At 43.4% G+C, this 22,156-nt stretch overlaps 1 protein-coding gene and 1 long non-coding RNA gene across 4 annotated transcripts in view; both read left to right on the top strand.

Annotated features, from left to right (window-relative positions):
* LOC310873260 overlaps nt 1-22,156 on the top strand; it is a 618,303-nt gene that overhangs the window by 3,465 nt on the left and 592,682 nt on the right. The gene's annotated exons all lie outside the window — the stretch shown is intronic.
* The window catches only part of ankrd50 (ankyrin repeat domain 50), a 51,855-nt gene continuing 47,453 nt past the window's right edge, over nt 17,755-22,156 (top strand). For 2 of the 3 annotated variants that reach the window (XR_014570474.1, XM_083785591.1), the window contains exons 1-2: nt 17,755-17,993; nt 19,016-20,171. Coding sequence is in view for 1 of the 3 variants with exons in the window: in XM_083785591.1 (XP_083641717.1) it covers nt 19,654-20,171 (518 nt within the window). In the remaining 2 variants the exon portion in view is untranslated. The other variant, XR_014570475.1, reaches the window with a different exon arrangement.

The raw sequence follows: 22,156 nt of genomic DNA, 5'->3' as shown, positions 1-22,156 counted from the left end.
CGGTGCCGTACCATAATGAATGTCATGCAAAATATGAGACATGTGAGTCATGTAAAATACTCCCCCTGTGTCTCTTCCATGATGTAAACGGAACAACATATTTCGGTTGGTGGCCAATTACATATATTTTTGGGAGTCCTTGACATGAAATTGTTTGAGAACGACATACCATACATGAGAAACATGTATGGAAATATATTAAACATCGTTTTTTCAGAAAACTGTCAGGATTTAGAAGGCATTTGTAGAATCATCCTCAGGTCTAAATGGGTTAAATTATGACGAATTATGCAAATCTTTCCCAAACATTTTTTTGAGATTTGTTTATACAAATCATAATACGGAAGTAATATAATACAGACAAAATGACATTTCATCTGGACTTTAAACCGCACTGCAAAACCAAAACCAAAACCAAAAAAACTAAACACCACAAAAATGCTTCTATTATAACACAGTCCTTATTGCAAGTAATTCTTAGTTTATGGCATTTCATTGCTTCGGTATCCGCTAATTTTATGGACGAGTTAACAAATTCCAAACCACACAAACATACTCCTGAACAGACAAAGCCTCCAACTGCTATGAAGACAAATAGCTATGCTATTTTTTCCAGCATATAATTAAAACTGTTAAAATTTGATTTGTGTAAATGCAAAAATTAGATTTGATTAAAGAGAGCTACTGTTGTAACAGTGCCGGATCCTTTTCCCCCTAATGCTCTGGTTTGAATGGTGGTCTTGTGTTTTGGTCTACACACTGCTACCAGCATGTATAATTGCACATTATGGACCATCAGGCTCACTGTAATGATAGCTTTCTTTGCCACTTGAGCCATAGTCAAACAATACACACTTGTGAGCCAGAGCGTCCCCTTTTACAAACATCTGACTCCGTCGTCACACATACTTCACATGCCTTTGAGATGCGGCCGATTGCTGCAGAAACGTTGGCTTCATTTGCATTGTGTCAATATTCAGGACATCGCAATGGGGGCTTGTACGTTTCAGTTAACCCTTTGATCTGCTCTCGTGTGACATATCATTACAACGTCACAACGTAAGTGACAGCAACTATGTCACACTGGTGGTGAATCATGAATCCTTCAATTTTGCGCATTACTGGCTTTGCATTAATAACAGTTGTTACATCAGCAATCTACATCAGCGAGACAAGCGCGGACCGGCCGTAGCTTAGTGGGTAGAAAGGCCGGCCTGGTAATCAGAAGGGCACCGGTTTGCTCCGGCCTCTGTGTCGAAGTGTCTCTGAACAAGACGCTTACAGGACAAGCTCACCCATCTTCAACCTTATCTTCATATAATTGGTCCTCACTATAATGCTTATGATAAAATGGTAAAAAAAAATTATACTCGTCTGTGTCTCATATCGAAGGGCTGTGTGGACACTTCATCAACCCGCCTACCAGTGAGGTAGGTCTTTAGACAGATTAGTTTTTCCCCAACATATTTCACATTTATTTTGCTTTGTGCACAGTATGTAGTTTTATTGAGTCAACTAAACAGCGTTCGTTTCAGGTTCGGGTTTGGTTGTCAGACTGGCAATAACAATGGACAGTCTCGCGATACTTTGGCACGTTCATAAACATACTTTTTTCCTCTTTAGATACATACTTCTATAAAATGATACATTGTACACATCGAAAAGCAAACACTATTTGTAAAGGTCAAGCTGGCCAGTCCACCTGGCTCTCATTGACTGCAATGCATTCCGCGTATTCCACGGAACTCCCGGCAGCAGTTTGCCACCCAGTGCGACCAATCTAGAGAAAATGACGTCAGTGTACATTCCTTAATTCACCTTCCTTGCCTTGGTCTGTTGATGCCCCGTTGAGACTTTGGCCATGCTCCTAATTCCCCTTGGCCAATTCTCCACTCCCCTCTTCCTGTGGCCTAGATTAGAACAGTCTGCTTGCCCTGAGTCAGTGCATATGAGGACCAGCTGAGCCTGGTTGGGTGACGAGCTCCAGTACTATTCTGTGTGTGTTCAGTGCTCCATATTAGTTTGTAGTTCCAGTCTCGAGTTACCAGACTGTTGCCTCTCTCAATATACAAATGCTTCCATCATACAGTCTGGAGCAACGGAATTTCTATCATGAGTAAAATATAAAGCGGAAGTGGAGCCTCCTCCCCACTTCCGTTTCGTCTTTACAGTCGCGCAAGTTTACTGTAATATAAATAGAAATACCATCACACCATCTGCTCGGAAGTGGGGGAAAAAAGAATACCTCAAGGGCAAGAATTTCAATGAGGTGAAGCCCACTGTCAATTTGCACTTTAAGATGCTTCGATTAGCAATGTGGGAGCTTTATCAGCCCCACTTCCATCTGTATCCATAGTCAGCCTGCCACCATCATCAGCACATATGACACAAGGTTAACAGGCCATATGCCATGGCCTTCGACACACGTGCACGCACGCACACGCATGCACACACGCACGCACGCACGCACGCACGCACGCACGCACGCACGCACGCACACACACACACACACACACACACACACACACACACACACACACACACACACACACACACACACACACACACACACACACACACAGCTGAAAATAGCCAGTGTAGGTGTAAAGTAGGAAAAACACTAACACCAACCTGAATCTTTTCATAATTATAAACCTAATAACTCTAAAACTATCCATTTATTGTAACCACACAACAACCATTTCTATTGTGAGGACCAAATTCTACTATACTTGGGGATATTTAGCCCTCGCTAGTATAGTAATAGATAGATGTGTGCACAGTGCACACACAAGCCACCGAGTGGCGCGATACGAGCTTGTAGGTCTGCTATTTTTGAAAAATCGAAGAGCGACTGACATTTTTAGAATCTGATCTCAGGTCAGAATGGGTTCATCAGACCAGTGTGTGTCCGGCGGAAACCTCTTATGAATCTGATCTCAGGTCAGAATGGGTAAAATAACTGCCCTCTATAGACCATGAATGCAGCGTTTACTATGGTGAAAGAAATGCAAATGCCACTCCTCTCCTCCTTTCCATGCCATACCGGGAATTGCTTTATTCTGGAACTCTCCTGATCTTGAACGCAGCATTTTGCGTTGAAATCATTTGTTTCGATGACTCCATGTCATCGACGCATCTCCAGTATAGCCAATGAGTGCGGGGTTACGTCCCGGAAAATAGCAGATCTACAAGCTCTCAACGCATCGCATTGAAAGCCTGTTGTTGATCGGCTGTTTTCTTCCAGAAGTGCCCTCAACGCTCTGTGCACGCGTCCCTGCACAGGGCTCCATAATGCATGAGCAGATGGTATGGAGATCAGGATAGGTTTCACCTCCTCCAGCCTGCCAACGCTGAGTAGGACTTCCATGTTCTCACTGCTGCTGCTGCGACAGGAAATACCTACTTAGAACCAAATGTGTACAGGCTCCACTTCTCAATGACTTCTGAATCATATTTACGGAACAAACGAGCTGGACATTCACAGAGAGTATACTGTACGTACACGTGCACGCACACACACACACACACACACACACACACACACACACACACACACACACACACACACACACACACACACACACACACACACACACACACAAACAATACTAAATCATGATAGGCAATCTTTCCTACTCCAGTTATTGTGAGTAGCTTGGTGCTGACGGAAGGACAATACAAAATAAAGTGATGGACGTACACCAGTAACATTTCTGTGTATGGCTGAATAAAGCATTGTTAGCTAACTGCACACAGAGGGAGGGCATTGTACGTCAGCTAGATGAGTAAATGTCTGTCACATGACGAACCACAATGGTGCCCACACATCTGCTGTGATAGTGACGAATGGCACTATCCAACACTGAACGGCCTGCGGTTATGTGGGCTTACGCCACTACAGTGAGATATATACTGTATATATCATCCAGCTATTTGCTGCTCTCTCCCCACGTGATGTGAAGGAGAGAATGCCACTGTCAAACTGCATGCCAAACGCCAATGTTAGTATGCTTTTGGCTGTAGAATTTGCTTCAGTTCCTAGATGCCCAAGCATCAGAGGCAGCAATCAAGAATCAAGATGGGTTTACAGGTACAAGTAAAGTAGGGATAAGTTGTTGGGACAAAGAAAATATAATGTACTAGAAGAAAAGAAAAAAAAACTAATTGGGGCAGGCCCGTCTAGAGTTTAAAACTGATACCTGTCCATTTAAACTTTAAATGGACAGGTATCAGTCAAAAGGGAGACATCGAAGAGGAAGGAAGGATGGGGAAGGATCAACATATGGAATGTCATAACAGGTTCTGACATATATCCATATACTAATATTGATGACATCAGGGATCTCCATATATGGGCTTAATTGCGACAGCAAGTCACATTTACTATGATCCCTGATTTACTATCATCCCTGATGATGTCATACTAGTGATGTCACGAGACCTGGGCATCATATATGGGGGCTTTCCCCATGTATGGGGATTTTGAGTGAGTACACTCACAGACAGAATTCGCACGATTCCATAGTTTCAATTTGTCTGAACATTCTGATTGGCATAGAACGAATTAATTTGTTTGCAACACCTGTTTTGTTCTCAAGATGGCGGGTTCAGGACTACATTTGCAACTCCTGACATTGGCTCATACTCTGTCTGTCTATGATGAATTCCTGTTCTGTTCTTTAGCTACATAGAAATGTCTATTTGTATGTCTCTAAATGTTTTGATGAATTGAACAATGTGGACCCTGTTGTAAACAAGTGTAATGCTTAATTGGGTCGTCCACTCACAGTTAACAGTCTTTGTATTGAGTTTGTGCTTGAAATGTACTGTAATTCTGCAAACTGTTAATAAATATTAACTATCACGTTCACCACAAATGTAAGCACAAGTTGTTGTGTTGTCTGTATAGGGCAGGCTTTTAACGAGTCATACAGACGTGTGTAGCAACAGTTTATGTGCTTGCACAGGTGCATGTGGTCACTATGCAGCCTTTGTACATGCACATACCCTCGCGGCTGCACAGATGTGATAAATATAATTTGGCCTTTAGTCTTGGTACTGAAACTATGGATTCAATCTGAGACTCGAGGGAGTTATAATGGAGCTATACTGCAAAGCAAAGAAAAGCTGTAAGATTTATTTTAGGACATTTGTGGTGTAATGTAATTCCACAGGTGAGCATCACATCCACTACTCCACCACCTTAAATACATTTGCTGTATACCAGTTCAACGATGGCCGGCCCCTTTTTCACATTGTCTGAACAAAAGCGGAAGTTAGCGTAATTGTTCCTGGAATAGACTCATTCCCACATTCCTGCAAAGCTCACAATTTCCCGGCACCTGGTGTGTCTGCAGGGCCCGCTTTAGGCAATAATTGCATATTGGTGGCAGAGCGAGAGGAAGTGGTACCCTGTGAATGGCCACCTTAAGAGAGGTTGACAGCTTAATCTGCTGTAAAACGCCAGGGAAGAGATCGAGGGCGAGATCTCTCTCTTCCTCTCTTCAGAGTATATCGGAGGAGAGAGGCAGGGGCTGAGTTAAAGCGAAGGGAGGGGGTGATATTGAGGGAGAGAAGAGTGATAATGGGAAATTGGGAGAGAGATGGGGAAAAAGGAGCAGTGTATGATCGTTACTGTTCATTTGCATAATTCCCCAGTTGCTTGTTACACATAACATGTGGGCTGGCTGAAGTGTTATGCAATATATCACACAATAGTTTTACAAGCATGAAATCAAATCAGGTCCCCCAAGTTAAATCTGGAATGTCAAGTCAAGCTGTGAGCTTGTAGATCTATTTTTGTATGTGACAGCGACACCCAGCACACAATCAGGCTTTAGAGAGACCGCATCAGAAGCCATTTTCACAAGTCAATGTCAAACTTGAATGTTATTCCATAGTATCTCTATCTGCCTTTATCACACATTCACTTCACCTGCTCTTTATTGCATACCGTATATTACTTTGGCTTGCCCTCATCTAGAATAGATTTTACTCTCTCTAAACCAAAGTGGGGTCCTTCAGGGAGTTCCAGGGGGTCCCCAGCTAAATGATAGTTTGGAACCAAATGGGCCCTTATGGGTCTGTAACTGAGAGTGTACAAATGGAACCAAATGAACGGGTCCATTTGGTTCCATTTGTACACTCTCAGAGTTAAATTAACATTGCTTTTACAATATAAATTGGGGGTCCCAGAGATAGAAATGCCATTAAATGTGGGTCCGTAGTCTAATGCATGTCAAACTGAGGGTCTTTGAAATTAAACAGGTTGAGAATCACTGCTAGAGCCGTAAAAATCTTCTCTTATGGGGGTCCCTGGCATATCTTTTCAAATGGGGGGTCTGTGGGCTAATTAGTGTCAATTTGGGGGTCCTTGACATGAAAAAGCTTGGGAACCATTGACCACTGCTCTAAACCACCAAATTAAGTCCAAGGCTCTGGAAGGGAGGGAGGAGACAATTTAAGTGCAATTTAAGTGCTCCGAGTGCGATGACCTCTGAACTCCTCCGCCGCTGCACACTTGAGTGAGTGTGTGTGTCTGACTTTTTGTGACATTGAGGGGTTAGCTAAAGAATGCATAAAACCCACTAATGTTCCTGATAATTGGGCCATTTGTTGCAACAAGGTCAACCCTGCCCCCAAAATTGATCAGTTAAGAGTTAAGCTCTATAAACTCAACGTGTTTTGCAATTTGGAAATGTTTTACCTATAATGACATGCCCAAAATACGTATGCCTCGTAAATGGTTATGGCATAACTACTGAATTAATTGTAATAAATTACAATTAAACATTTATATAGAATGCTGGACACTAACACAAGCCTTAAAGAAATCCCTGGACGGGTGCTACACCAGAATGTTACGTGTGGTACTGAACATCAACCAGGACGAGCACATCACCAGCAAGCGTCTGTACGGGGCATTACCAAGTGTATCGGAGAAGATAGCAGTAAGGAGGATGAGACTAGCTGGCCACTGCCACCGACATCAAGAACTCCCGGCCAAAAAGCTTGTACTGTGGAAACCAACATTGAAAATCAACGTGGAAACCAGCATCGATCGAGAGGACGTCCTACACCTACCTACGTGGTACTAAAGAAAGATGCTGGTGCAGAAAGCACAAATGAGCTGGCCAGATGTATGGAGAACCGAGATGACTGGAGACGCCGATGGAGGGCTCGTCTGAGGACGACCTGGAGAGATATATATGTTATAGTAGTGACCAGATTGGTGGGACATCATATTGGAATTATTAGTTTATATTTAAATGATGAAAGCTTTTTGACAGTACAGTACAGTATGATAAACATCAGGTCATCAGGCGTCCCGAGGTCGAACCACAATAATTGTTTTCCAAGGTTCCTTTCTGGAATAGTGCAACATTGTACTAAACGATTTTATGGCTTACACAAGCATACAATAGCTTCCCCTGATTGGTTAACTAACTATTGGTTTTAAAAATTGATTCCAGGAGTTTATTGATTACTTTTAAGGCACGGCTTGTTCTAGCCTATTCCTACATTACAGACCTTTTAACCCTGTATGACCAGGAGCTCTGGTCGTTGCAATGTCTATAAAAAATAAGTTGATTGTCCATTTGCAACCAGGACTCTTGGACTTTGGAATGATCATTTGATGTATTACCTTGCTTACTGTAAATCGCTCTGGATCTGCTAAATGCCTAAATTGTATTGTAAATTGTAATCTACCTGAGAAGATCATCTTAGCAAAATCAATGCTCTCTTTTAAATGACTTCGTAAAACACACCTTTTATATCGTTAGCCTCATAGGATAAATGCATAAGTCATTTTTTATGATTTTCGGATAATAAGGAAAAACACATTTTCTCGCAAGTATGTAAGAGTTTTTAATGCAGATTTTTACAATGGTTTCCTGAGGGGTTAACAAAATGTTTTTTACAAAAAGATAAACATGAGAGTCATTCCATAACAAAAAAAAGTGACTTAGGCCATTTTCAAGAAAATAATCTGTGACTTAGGCATTTTTTAATACATGTCTACTAAACACCTGGGGGTCTATTAGAGTGATGTTAACTCCATACTAAACACCTGGGGGTCTATTAGAGTAATGTTAACTCCATACTAAACACCTGGGGGTCTATTAGAGTGATGTTAACTCCATACTAAACACCTGGGGGTCTATTAGAGTGATGTTAACTCCATACTAAACACCTGGGGGTCTATTAGAGTGATGTTACCATACTAAACACCTGGGGGTCTATTAGAGTAATGTTAACTCAATACTAAACACCTGGGGGTCTATTAGAGTAATGTTAACTCCATACTAAACACCTGGGGGTCTATTAGAGTGATGTTAACTCCATACTAAACACCTGGGGGTCTATTAGAGTGATGTTAACTCCATACTAAACACCTGGGGGTCTATTAGAGTGATGTTAACTCCATACTAAACACCTGGGGGTCTATTAGAGTGATGTTAACTCCATACTAAACACCTGGGGGTCTATTAGAGTGATGTTAACTCCATACTAAACACCTGGGGGTCTATTAGAGTGATGTTAACTCCATACTAAACACCTGGGGGTCTATTAGAGTGATGTTAACTCCATACTAAACACCTGGGGGTCTATTAGAGTAATGTTAACTCCATACTAAACACCTGGGGGTCTGTTAGAGTAATGTTAACTCCATACAGAACACCTGGGGGTCTATTAGAGTGATGTTAACTCCATACTAAACACCTGGGGGTCTATTAGAGTAATGTTAACTCCATACTAAACACCTGGGGGTCTATTAGAGTAATGTTAACTCCATACTAAACACCTGGGGGTCTGTTAGAGTAATGTTAACTCCATACAGAACACCTGGGGGTCTATTAGAGTGATGTTAACTCCATACTAAACACCTGGGGGTCTATTAGAGTAATGTTAACTCCATACTAAACACCTGGGGGTCTATTAGAGTAATGTTAACTCCATACTAAACACCTGGGGGTCTGTTAGAGTAATGTTAACTCCATACAGAACACCTGGGGGTCTATTAGAGTGATGTTAACTCCATACTAAACACCTGGGGGTCTGTTAGAGTAATGTTAACTCCATACAGAACACCTGGGGGTATATTAGAGTGATGTTAACTCCATACTAAACACCTGGGGGTCTGTTAGAGTAATGTTAACTCCATACAGAACACCTGGGGGTCTATTAGAGTAATGTTAACTCCATACAGAACACCTGGGGGTCTATTAGAGTGATGTTAACTCCATACTAAACACCTGGGGGTCTATTAGAGTAATGTTAACTCCATACTAAACACCTGGGGGTCTGTTAGAGTAATGTTAACTCCATACAGAACACCTGGGGGTCTATTAGAGTGATGTTAACTCCATACTAAACACCTGGGGGTCTATTAGAGTAATGTTAACTCCATACTAAACACCTTGGGGTCTGTTAGAGTAATGTTAACTCCATACAGAACACCTGGGGGTCTATTAGAGTGATGTTAACTCCATACTAAACACCTGGGGGTCTGTTAGAGTAATGTTAACTCCATACTAAACACCTGGGGGTCTGTTAGAGTAATGTTAACTCCATACAGAACACCTGGGGGTCTATTAGAGTGATGTTAACTCCATACTAAACACCTGGGGGTCTATTAGAGTGATGTTAACTCCATACTAAACACCTGGGGGTCTGTTAGAGTAATGTTAACTCCATACAGAACACCTGGGGGTCTATTAGAGTAATGTTAACTCCATACTAAACACCTGGGGGTCTGTTAGAGTAATGTTAACTCCATACTAAACACCTGGGGGTCTGTTAGAGTAATGTTAACTCCATACAGAACACCTGGGGGTCTATTAGAGTGATGTTAACTCCATACTAAACACCTGGGGGTCTATTAGAGTGATGTTAACTCCATACTAAACACCTGGGGGTCTATTAGAGTGATGTTAACTCCATACTAAACACCTGGGGGTCTATTAGAGTAATGTTAACTCCATACTAAACACCTGGGGGTCTATTAGAGTAATGTTAACTCCATACTAAACACCTGGGGGTCTATTAGAGTGATGTTAACTCCATACTAAACACCTGGGGGTCTGTTAGAGTAATGTTAACTCCATACTAAACACCTGGGGGTCTGTTAGAGTAATGTTAACTACATACTAAACACCTGGGGGTCTATTAGAGTGATGTTAACTCCATACTAAACACCTGGGGTCTATTAGAGTAATGTTAACTCCATACAGAACACCTGGGGGTCTATTAGAATAATGTTAACTCCATACTAAACACCTGGGGGTCTATTAGAGTAATGTTAACTCCATACTAAACACCTGGGGGTCTATTAGAGTGATGTTAACTCCATACTAAACACCTGGGGGTCTATTAGAGTAACTGTTGTTTGCTGTGTATGCAATGTAAAAATGCCCAAGTCACACAAAGTGAGTTAGGCGGCAACGTAAAAATGCTCAAATCACACAAGTGACTTAGGCAGATCATCATTTTTGAAGATTGTGAGCTTTGTGATTGGCTGAGGACATAGGCGATGATCCAGAACGATGCAGCAGCCCCAGGAGATCACCCGTATGCAGAAATCTCAATTTCGCCAAAAAATGACTTAGGCATTTATCCTATGAGGCTAACGATATACTGTAGACTTGCTTTTGCTACCTGATGTTCTGTGCTCTTTTTTTATGCTTTTTTATTGTGTATCTCGCACTACATTTTTATGCCTTATACAGTATGCTTATTATGTTTCTCGCTCACTTATGTTTCTCGCTATTTTATTACGTTTCTCACAAACGTTTGTGTTATCATTAATGCTGTGTGGAGCATTTTGTAAAAGATGCTATCTATTATCATTATTATTATTATTATTATTATATGAGCCTTAGTTTCCTTCTCCATCGTTGTTTTACAGAGGGGTGAATTCATTTTGGTGCTGCTATGACGTCTCCAGGCATGTATTTGCTCAGTGGTATAGCACAGCTGGGGCTGTGTCTCATTTGGAAGGTTACAGTCTAGTGTTTCTCAAACGATTTAATTACAGACATGTAAGGGTCCATTTGGAACCCCCCCCCCCACCCACCCGAAGGAACCCTGTGGGTCCCTGGACGCCACTATGAGAACCAATGATAAAATTTACAATTCAGGCATTTTTGCAGACGCTCGTAATCCGCAGTGACTTACAGTAAGCAAGGTGGACACATAGAGGTAAACACATGCATACAGTACAATGATACAATCTATCGCCTTGTTACCTCGTTACTAGGAACATTTTGTATTAGCCACCTGTTTTGTCCAAAAGGTTACATGATTCAGCACCGTGCCTCCAGTTTCCATGGTTATCAAGCCAGGTCTGTTTACTTAACACCACCAATCAAGTCTCTTGTGCAACAGATGAACTGACTGACTCCAACCGACATATGGGTACAAATGGAGCTATGCGTGATGTTTTGGAGTATACATTTCTTACATGTTTAATTGCATTTCGGACAATAAGATAAAAATTATAGAAACAATTAAAATTGTGGCAAATGAAGGAATCTAACTAGCCTAACAGCTGCTACAGTATATTGTACTTGAGCGTCAGTATATTGTACTTGAGCGTAACATGTTGACGCTCAAGTACAATATACTGTAGCCTAACAAGTAACAGCTAAGTTAAGGTCTCCACACACAGAGCACGAATTCAGATTTTTAAGCAGCGTTTCTCCATCGGTTTTCCGAAAAACGTGGCCGGTGTGAAACCACCTTTAGGCTTTGGCTGACATTACAAAATGTTTTGCAGTTATGAGAAAAGGGTATAGGACTAACTGCCAAAGTAACTGCCATAATTTCAATCAGAAGCCAGTCGACGCTCTCCACTCTGCATGCATATACTGTACATGCGTTGTGTTGAGGATAGAACTGGAGCCTGGCTGTGACCGATATAACGGTTTGGCCAAGAAATATCATATTTGACTTCACAATTTATAAATATATACGGGTTACCGTTAGCGCCTGCATCCTCCGTGAGGAGGAAGCCCAAAAACCTTCGATGAGGCCTTTAGGAGGGCCATTCAAGCCGCAAGTGGAGCCTGCAGTACTACCGTTGCCCAGCGGTGGAGCCTGCAGAACCATTGCTGCTCAAGAATCTACCACTCCTGAATGAAGTGCCTGGTGCTGGGAGTCTGGTGCAACGCACAGGTCCTCGCTGTACTCCTGGTAAGAGCAGGAGTGGACCTGATGAGACGTACTGTAGGAGGGGCCCGGACAGGAGGCAACCCACAGAGCCTAGTCCCTCCACATGCCAGAATTGTACCTCTCAGTCCCGGCATAGTAGTTCCGGAGTGGTTCCAACGGATTGTGCGGCCCTGGTCTTTCCCTAGTGGGTCTGATCGAGGGTAGCTACTGGGACGCAAGTCGGGACTTGATCACCCCGGCTGGGTCACCCGAGTGATGATATTCGTGAGACCCGAAACCCCCGATGACCTTGGGATACATCACTGAGGATACGTCCCATGCAGTTGCATCCATGTGATGTATTTTCATTCATACATACACTCAGAGATGATTTTACAATATAAATTGGGGGTACCAGGGATAGAAATGCCATTAAATGGGGTCTGTACTTTGTAGACTAATATGCATGTCAAACTGGGGGTTGTTGAAATTAAAATGGTTGAGAATCACTGCTAGAGCCGTACAAATCTGCTTCACTCTCCACTTAGTCTTTCTTGTTAAATAATACAGATTGCTTGTCAACAGCATGGTTGAGACTCTCCCTAAAGGCATTGCATTATGATAGACTCAGAACTCCAGTTCCCATGACCTTTCACTTAACCCAGGGGTTCTCAACGTTTTTTGGCTGGGGACCCCAAATGCTTTGGCCATGTCTCGCGACCCCTGCCCCCCGTCCCCAATACAAGTTCACCGCTATAATAACCATACTAATAGAGAAAATACATAAATAAATACTGAAACCAGATATAATCATTAATGAAAGTTTATGCATTTACTGTGTACTATGATTTTTTTAATATATTTTTAAAAACATCTGGGGACCTCCCAAAATAATTTGGCGACCCCTAGAGAGGTCACGACCCCCATGTTGAAAACCCCTGATTTAACCTATAGTCTGTTGTGTGTGATTTGAGTCCGGCAATTCTTTTTTTTGCCAACGGCTGATTCGCGTCTGGCTTTAGCCATGGCTTGCACCATGACTCACACTGCTCACACTTGATTCAGTCGACCCTTTAACTAGGCATGCATGTTAAAGAACTTTCTGGTCCAGTGTGTTAGTGAGTTCTCTTATTTCTTTAAATAGTTTTATCCCACGATTTTGTAACCCATTTTTCACCCCTGTGTCAATTATCGAATGTGATCCTGGGCTCTACACATGGGTCACAAACACACACACACACACACACACACACACACACACACACACACACACACACGCATAGTCACATGCACACACACACACACACACACACACACACACACACACACACACACACGCATAGTCACATGCACAGTCACAGAAACACATACACCCTCAAAACACATTTTGCGACAACAAAAAATGGAGTGTCAGCAATAACCCAACCTGGGATTGCAAATTATCATTCACAGGCTTATGAGCCATGGGCTCCATGATTGCCAATTATGTTTCATGCAGCCACTATTCAGAGTGCAAATTGAAGAGATATTGCATCAGTTATAGCTACTGCTGTCAGTGTCCACATTGTTCATTATTGCCACATTATCATTCTGCTTGTGACAACCTGAGTTTCTAGAAATGCCTATATATCCTTATATGTGTGCTGCATCGCCTACCTTCCACATGGAGTGCCAGAAGAACATACCTTAAAACACTGGTTATCAACCTGTGGGTCAGGGACCACTGGTGGGCTGCTAGGATATATGGTGGCCCCCAAAGTACTGATACCAATAGTGTTGTACTTTCACTCATTACATTTTTAAATAAGGAGTTTGACTTGTAACACAGTATTTCTACATTGTGCTGGTATTACTATTTGTTTTTTAAAGATTTATTTTTGGCTTTTCTGACTTTATTGATAGTATCAAGTGGAGATAGACAGGGAAGAGGGAGAGAGAGAAGGGGAGAGACATGCAGCAAAGGTCGTCATGAACGGGACTCGAACACACGACACGCTGTCAGGCCAAAGCCTATTTGGCATGCAAAAAACAAGACAGGGACCAATCCCAAAAATATTCATAAACAAACACAAATCCCCTCTTTAAACAAATAAATAGAAAACCTTGTGATTGCATGCATTTAATGCCAAATGGTCTGGAGGGAGAGGATATTTATGAATACAAAAGTGGAGCATAATTATTGCTGCTCTTAGTGCATCCCCTGAAGCCTGTGACTTCAAATGGTTGGTAATTAGTCAGTCTGCACAAAGAGAAAGACAATTGCCACAATTTTCCGAACTTGGAAGATTAATAATAATAATAATAAAACTTTATTTGTATAGCACCTTTCATGACATGAAATGCAGCTCAAAGTGCTTTACAGAACCATGGAGAATAAAAGAAAAGCATGGCAACGACAAAAAACAAGCAGTAATGCAATACAGTGAGGACATGAATAACAATAATCAATTAAAAGCAATGTTGTAGAAGTGGGTCTTGAGCTGAGCTTTGAAAATGTCTACAGAGGCTGCCTGACGAAGGTACAGTGGGAGCTTGTTCCATGCCGACGGCCCGTAGAAGCAAAAAGCTGCTTCCCCGTATTTTTCAGTTGCCATTTCTTTAGGCAAAGCGAGCAGGCCAGCAGTGGAAGACCTTAGGGGGCGGTTTGGGACATATTTAGGCAGGCAGTCATGTAGGTAGGAAGGTGCGAGACCATTGAGAGCTTTATAGACAAGTAAAATAATTTTAAAATCAATCCTAAAAACAACCGGAAGCCAGTGCAGTGATGCCAAAACTGGAGTAATATGTTCTCTCATCTTAGTTCTAGTTAAAACTCTGGCTGCTGCATTTTGGACAAGTTGTAATCTGTCAGTTGTTTTCTTAGGCAGTCCTGAAAAAAGTGCATTGCAGTAATCAAGCCGAGAAAAAACAAAGGCATGGATTAGCGTTTTTGCATCGTCCAAGGACACATAGGCTCTGATTCGTGCAATATGTCTAAGGTGAAAAAAGGCAATCTTGGTAACATGATTAATGTGTGAATTAAAATTCAATTCAGAATCAATAATAACCCCCAGGTTCTTTACTGTACTGTTACTTTCTACAGTCAGGTTGCCAAGTCTGCTTAATATTGATTCTTTCTGTTCACTAGAACCGATTATGAGAACTTCTGTCTTATCCTCATTTAGCTTGAGAAAGTTCTCACTCATCCAACATTTGATGCTAGACAGATAGGTAACCAGCGGGTCTAAAGCACAGGGATCATCTGGAGCCACAGAAAGATATAGTTGGGTATCATCAGCATAGAAATGAAAATTGACTCCGTGATTGGCAATGAGTTCGCCCAAAGGAGAAAAGCAGAGGGCCAAGAATCGAGCCCTGTGGAATACCAGAACTGATGTCGTGTTTGTCTGAGTCAAACTCGGCTAGATTGACAAAGTAACTTCTATTTGATAGGTAGGAGGAAAACCAGGACAGGGCCGTACCAGACAGGCCTATCCAGTGCTCCAGACGCTGTATTAAAATTGAATGATCAATCGTGTCAAATGCAGCCGTTAGATCTAGAAGTAAGAGAACGGATACATGTTTCTTGTCAGCAGACACCCTAAGATCATTCATTACTTTTACAAGTGCTGTTTCTGTACTGTGACCTTTCCTAAAGCCAGATTGGAATTTGTTGGAGATTGGCGTATGTGGTTTGGAACTGCTCGGATGGGTATTCTTTCATTGGTGTTAAAAGCAGCATAAACAGACACATGTGGCTTCGTCTGTGAGACCTATATTGACTACCGTATATTCATGTCTAAATAAATGAGAGTGGACCGCGACCTCCTGCTGACACTGGAATGGCAACATGATTGGAGAGGACTGAGTGAGCACCCTGAGAAACCAGCACCATTTAAAACATGGTTTGTTTGTATAATGAGGGTTGATACGTGTGCCATCAGTGTGCGAGAAAGAGAGAGAGAGAGAGAGAGAGTGTGTGTGTGACGTGGTCTCAATGTGAAAGATATGAAATTGACAGTTGATAGATGCTATTATATATTATTATTTTGTTTAAACGCTATGTTCAGTGTACAACCATGGGTCAAGAATGTTAATTATGTCATGACGGATTTCTTTTATCAACGCATTCATGTCACACTCGATCAAAGAAATCTATGACAGTCATTCTTGATCCAAGGCTAGAACTATAACCATAATGTTATTTTATGTTATTACAAGTAGGCACGTATTTTTTTTTTATATTTTGGGGGCTTTTTGCCTTTATTGATATATCACTATATAAGTTCACAGGAAACGGGGAGAGACATGGGGGGGAGAGACATGCAGCAAAGGTCGTCGGGATCAGGACTCGAACCCGCAACACGCCGGACTACCAGGTTTGGTTTGGGTAGTGCCCAAACATATTTCATAATACCCCATAAGATTGGGAAAAAGATGGAGGGGAAAACTGTTGGGTGGTTGAAGCTGTAAGGTACTGTCGCCCATAATCCATCTCGCCCTTGTTTTTTTCCGCTGACCGCTCGGTGCGGCGGTTCTTGTATTCTTTATTTTGTTTTACTGAGAATAAGGTTAATAGTTTTACTGGGATTAAGTTTAGAAATAGGGTTATAGGTTTTGGCACCATTTTACTGAGGTTAAGGTTAGGAATAAGGTTAGGTTTAACCGTTTAAGCATAATTTATTTAGGTTATACTTTTGGAATACCTCAATACCAGGCTGAGCAGTTCCGCCGGATGTATGCCCGGAGGGAGTGGTAAGGGCGACTTCGTTGCCATCATTGGTATTATATTCATTGAAGCCCAGGGCACTGGAGTCTGGACTGAGGAACAGTCAGGTCAATGGGATATGATGTGATGTATGTGGCCTCTCAATGCCCACGCTGGATGGGATAGAACTCCAAGTCCCAGAAGACATAGCGAGCATTATTTGACTAGATAGATCCCATATGCCGGAGAGACAGTCACGCTGTGGCGGGTTGTCAGGCAACCACTGGCGAGGAAACAGTTATAAATACACTCCGTGGGCAGTAACTACATTGAGAGACAGCTTGATATAATAGTATTTTTCCCTCTGTGACACATCTTTGAAAGCGGTTGCCCCGACAACCAACTAGCCAATCACCGCGCGATGGACCATCCCTCGAGCTATGGGGTCTGTCTGTACTCTACCTTTTTTTGACTGTTTGGAGGCGGTCGGTCGGAGTAGAGAAGGGTTCAGTGTTGCCATGTCCGCTTATTATACGCGACTTTGGGCTTGGCAGGTAGTTGTGTTGGGTTGCGTTTTTTGGGGCTTGTTTCTAAAAGTGTAGTCACGACTCACGAGTCACTTATCTGGGCTTCAAACCAGTGATTCTCACACATCTCCCTGTCAAGGACCTCCAGATTAATGTATTTTGTCCAACTTTAAGGACCCTACATTTAAAAATGTTTTGTGCCAGGAACAACACGATTTGTGTTGTTAAAATGTTTCACATTTTGTCACATTTTTTCCATGATTGTTTTGAAAATAGCAGATCTACAAGCTCACAACGCGTCGCAATGTGAGCTTGTTTCTCTCACACAATGTGGCAACACTGGAAGGGTTCAGTTTTTGAGCTGTGTGTGTTTCGGATGGCAGGAGGAGCCAGCCCCGGAGGGAACGAAACGAAAGAGAATTACATTACAAAGAGAAGGCTTGTGGAATCGTGGTGGATGCTGTCCAAATGTAGTGATTTTTCGGCTTCTTAAAACGCGCTGGATATGATGATCGCAGCATGGTTCGTTTCGTACAAAGGTTTTCTTTTTCTTTTGCAACTGTTTGAGGAGCCACGGATCATGCAGGAGCGAGGAGGCAAACGGGAATGATCGTTACAGAGAGGTGAGAGAGAGAGAGAGCGCCGTGGGCTGCGAAGAAGAGACATTTGAAAGTGTATGGAAGGAAAATAGAGAGAAACCAACGCTCCGCCGCTATTGAAGTTTACGGAATAGTGTGTGTGTGTGTGTGTCATGATTGAAAGAGAGCTGCCTGCAACAGCATGACCGACCGAATCCAGTCAGCGTACTATCTATGCTATGGGTTCGATTTTTGTTTTCGGCAAGCCAAATTATTAACGGATTGTCTGTCTAGCCTGCAGCATCTAAACACCCGAAGGTGTGAATTCTCTCCCGTCTGAAATGGGTGAGGAGGGCTTTTTGGGAGGGTTAATATATATATATACACACAAAAAGACCCGTCCGTACTAGTACTGCAGCCTTGTCGCTTGTTGTGTTTATCTGTCGCTTAACGTTATTAAGAGGTTCAATCTTAACTAACACACACAGCCATCGTTTAGTGTCACTGTGTCAGTGTCTTGTATTTTCATTTTGGGATCGTGTGCCGATCGATCGGAGGATGTGTGTGTGGCTAGTGTTGTTGGTCGTTAGGTGATCGCTCATCACGTAAGGAAGGTGAAAGCAGCCCTGAGTGTGTATTAATAACGTTACCATGCAATGCAGTCAGCGGTGTGGCAGCAGGCAGACCGGGTTAATTTGTTTAGGGGCACAAAAGAAGACTCGTGGAGGCATATTTCATTTTGTCCAATGCTGCTTTTTTGACACAGACAGTCACACACATGATCACGTAGGCGAAAGACTCCTCTCTCCTCGCTGACTGTTCAGGAGGACGGATGTGGACTGTTTGCAATTTAAAGCCACATAGGGGAAGGGGGGCGTGGGTGGTAGACTCAACTGGAAGAGCCTCTACCAAGACGTGGAAAGGGCTGTATTGTATTCCAGTGAGAACTGAGAATATAGCGATGCTATAGTCGACGAATGGCGCATTTTTATAGGCGATGGTATCAGTTGAACCTCAGTCTTTTTTTTGTCCCAATCTGACCTTTTATGTTTTTCTCTATTTTCCAGGGGGAGAGGCAGACTGGCGGTGTTATTGGAGACACTGACTGTACAGACTACTGTAATGTAATGGAAATGGGCTCCGATCGCCCCATTTAGCATCGGAAATGCATCCACGGAAATATATCGCCACGTCCAAGGCGCACGGCTAATGGTATCAGGCGGTGGTTTGAAGTTTTGCAGCCAGCGGATGCACTCAGAGCCGGGTGCCCTGCCATGCCCAACGCCATGCTAAACACACACACTCATAATAACAAGGAGCAGTCGATTCAGCCAATGAGAGAGCTGTGGAAAAAGTTGGTGGAAAAGTTATGGTTTTAGCCTCAATTTTGATTTATTTTACTTTTTTTATTTTGACCTAGATATTCTGCAAGCACTGTGGCGGCTCAGCTGCTTTGCTTTTCCTTTTTGGAATCTTTGTCTCACTTTCTCTTGGTGCAAGTCTTAAGTTGCACAGAGGCATCTTAATCGACAAAAACAAGGACGGCTAACCTTTTGCTTGTTTTGAGAGCTACGTTTTTGGACGCCCCGAAAAAATGGATGTTCGACTTCATAGCTGGCGTTTTGTTGGACTTGCAAGTGTCAGGGGCAGATTGAGGGGTGCCCTATGAGGAGGAACAGCTGGGAGAGCAGCAACAAAGATCAAAATGGCCCAAACCAGTTTGCTGCAGGGGAAGCGCTTTTACTGCAGGGAGTGGGTCTTCCACAAGATCCAGCACTGCCTTCAGGAGAAGACCAATGGCCTGAGTGGGGTTGCCAGCACTCCCAGCAAGCAGCCCCCCTGCGTCCCCGGTGGCGGGGCCAACCCCACACCGGGCCCCACCAAGGCAGGTACAGGTGCGGCTACCACAGCCTGGGGGGTGTTGCTGGTGGGGGGCCCTGGTAGTGGTAAAACAGCACTGTGCACAGAGTTGCTGTGGCCCAACCAGAGTGCCCATGCCCAGGCAGCCCACCGGGGCCTCCACCAGCAGGGCCTGGCCTTCCATTTCTGCCGGGCGGAGGACTCGGACACGATGTGCATGGGGGGCTTCATCCGCGGCTTGGTGGCACAGATCTGTCGCGGAGGCCTGCTGCCGGGGTACGAGGAGAAGGTTTGCGAGCCCGCCGTGCAGTGTTCTCTGCAGCCCGGAGAGTGTGAGAGGAACCCCACGGAGGCTTTCAAGAGGTAGGTGTATGAGCAAAACATGCCTTCCTGAAATCCATATTTGCATTACCTAGTACTTCTTTGGCATACAGTCAGCGCCTGAGCATTCTTGAGGAACAGGAAGGCTTGTTATGCCTTCTGTGGCTTTGACTGATGGTAACAGTGAACACTAGTGTCCCTATTCTGGGGGAGGACATTCAGTGAAAATAGCAGATCTACGAGCTCACAATGCGCCACGACACGTTGTTAGCTTGTAGATCAGCTATTTTCGGCTAGGATGTTAACAAATATCTGTTGTCTGGGGCACTGTGTTAGGCAGGCAGGAGTCGTAACCCTTGTCATTGGTTTGCTGCTAATGTTGGTGATGTAGGGAATGCAAAGTGTGCCTGAATGTAAATGCATAGCCAACCACTCCCCCTCCTCCTCCTTGTCTTTCCTCTCCACCTCCTGACCCTCATGTACCCCTCCCCCTCTTTTTACTACACACACACACACACACACACACTAGCATTTGGCCCCTCCTCGCCAGCAGCAGCCTCAATGCTCATTTGAAGTCATGTTTTTGTTGGTTTTGCCCCATGGTGTGGCATGCTGCGTGAGTGTGGTGTTTTGTTTCTGCTTGGAGCCGGCCTGACAGAAAATGTTCAGATATTTTTAAGTTGCACCCAAGCTCAGGTGGCCCACGGCCCACAGGGAAGTGTGCTGGACTGCAAGCCATTGCCTGGAGTGACTGCTTGCTAAAAAGATGGGAGTCACTGTGGAGTCATGTGAAACTGAAGTACAGTACAGTACGGTGACGGCCTTACAGGGTCCTGTCCGGGCATGTAACACGATCAAGACGGACTGTTATTGTAAGCAGAGGCTTTTAAAAGGCGCTGCCTTTTAAACTTTGTGCACGTGTGTTGTGTGGGGTGGGTGGGTTTGAGGGGGTGGGGGGGGCACGCACAACTTGTCGACACTGAATAGGTCGGGCAGTCTCTGCAGCACCGGCTGGAATGCAGAGCTGAACATACACACATGCTCTTGTCTGGCCATCTGGTGACGCTTACCGCTAACTCAACATCACACACGGCAGGGGGAAAATAGGTCAAACGTTCAGCAAGGTAAATCATTTTTTAAACGGTCAACAGAGTCATTGATTCAACCTGCACTTTTTTCACACTTTTCCCAAGGAAGCTCAAAGTTCAGTGACCACCGTTGCGCTCATCTGCTCGTAGTAATCATGCTATTAATTATAATTTGGCCTTGAAACAGTGCACGACTTCGGTTTGACCTAAGCAGATAGAAGGCTGGTTATCGAAGAGATTTGAACAGAGATTGAATCCAGCCGGCATAAGGCACAGCTTTAGTCCAGCTCTGCACCACGTCAGTTGCATGTTGAGAGGGACGGACCCAGTTCCTAAATCTGGCATGTGAAACAAATATTCCCTTCTTGCTGAAGGGCCCTGTCCTGTGCAAAAAAGACAAGAGACACACACAGATCTTATCATCTGTTTTGTTTGTGCGGTAAATATGCACTTTAGAGAATACCTTATCGCCATCTCAGGTGTAAAAGCGTCACAGAGCACTGTGGCACACAAATAATTTCACAGGCCTCTCCAGCCGTTTCAGATGCTATCACATTTCAGAAAGGCTGAACGTGTAAGGAACTGAAGCCAAGACTCCTGTCTCCATCTGGCAGTGGCATATAGAAAGTGAGAGAGTAAGAGAGAAAATAATACCCACAGCAAAGGGAGGATGTAAAAGTTTATTATTGCTCCAAAAATTATGATCCCTCTAATTTATTATCTGTGATAAAAATGCACAGCTAGTGTGGGGTTGACGGTATGAGTAATTCATTTTTGGGTGAATTTATTCATGGCCATAATTCTTTCAATAAAAATAAAACTTATATGACATTCATTTTGTTGAGGACCTTGTTGAACGTGACTCTTTTGGGACAGTCTTTGACCCTCTCAGCTGTGATGTTATAAACACAGCCCGTATGGGATTGTGGGGGAAGGCGT

This window comes from Protomyctophum parallelum (assembly GCF_964188405.1).
Source record: "Protomyctophum parallelum genome assembly, chromosome: 16".
Lineage (NCBI taxonomy): Eukaryota > Metazoa > Chordata > Actinopteri > Myctophiformes > Myctophidae > Protomyctophum > Protomyctophum parallelum.
Note: the sequence above shows the minus strand (reverse complement) of the source record. Positions and strands in the feature narration are given on the sequence as shown.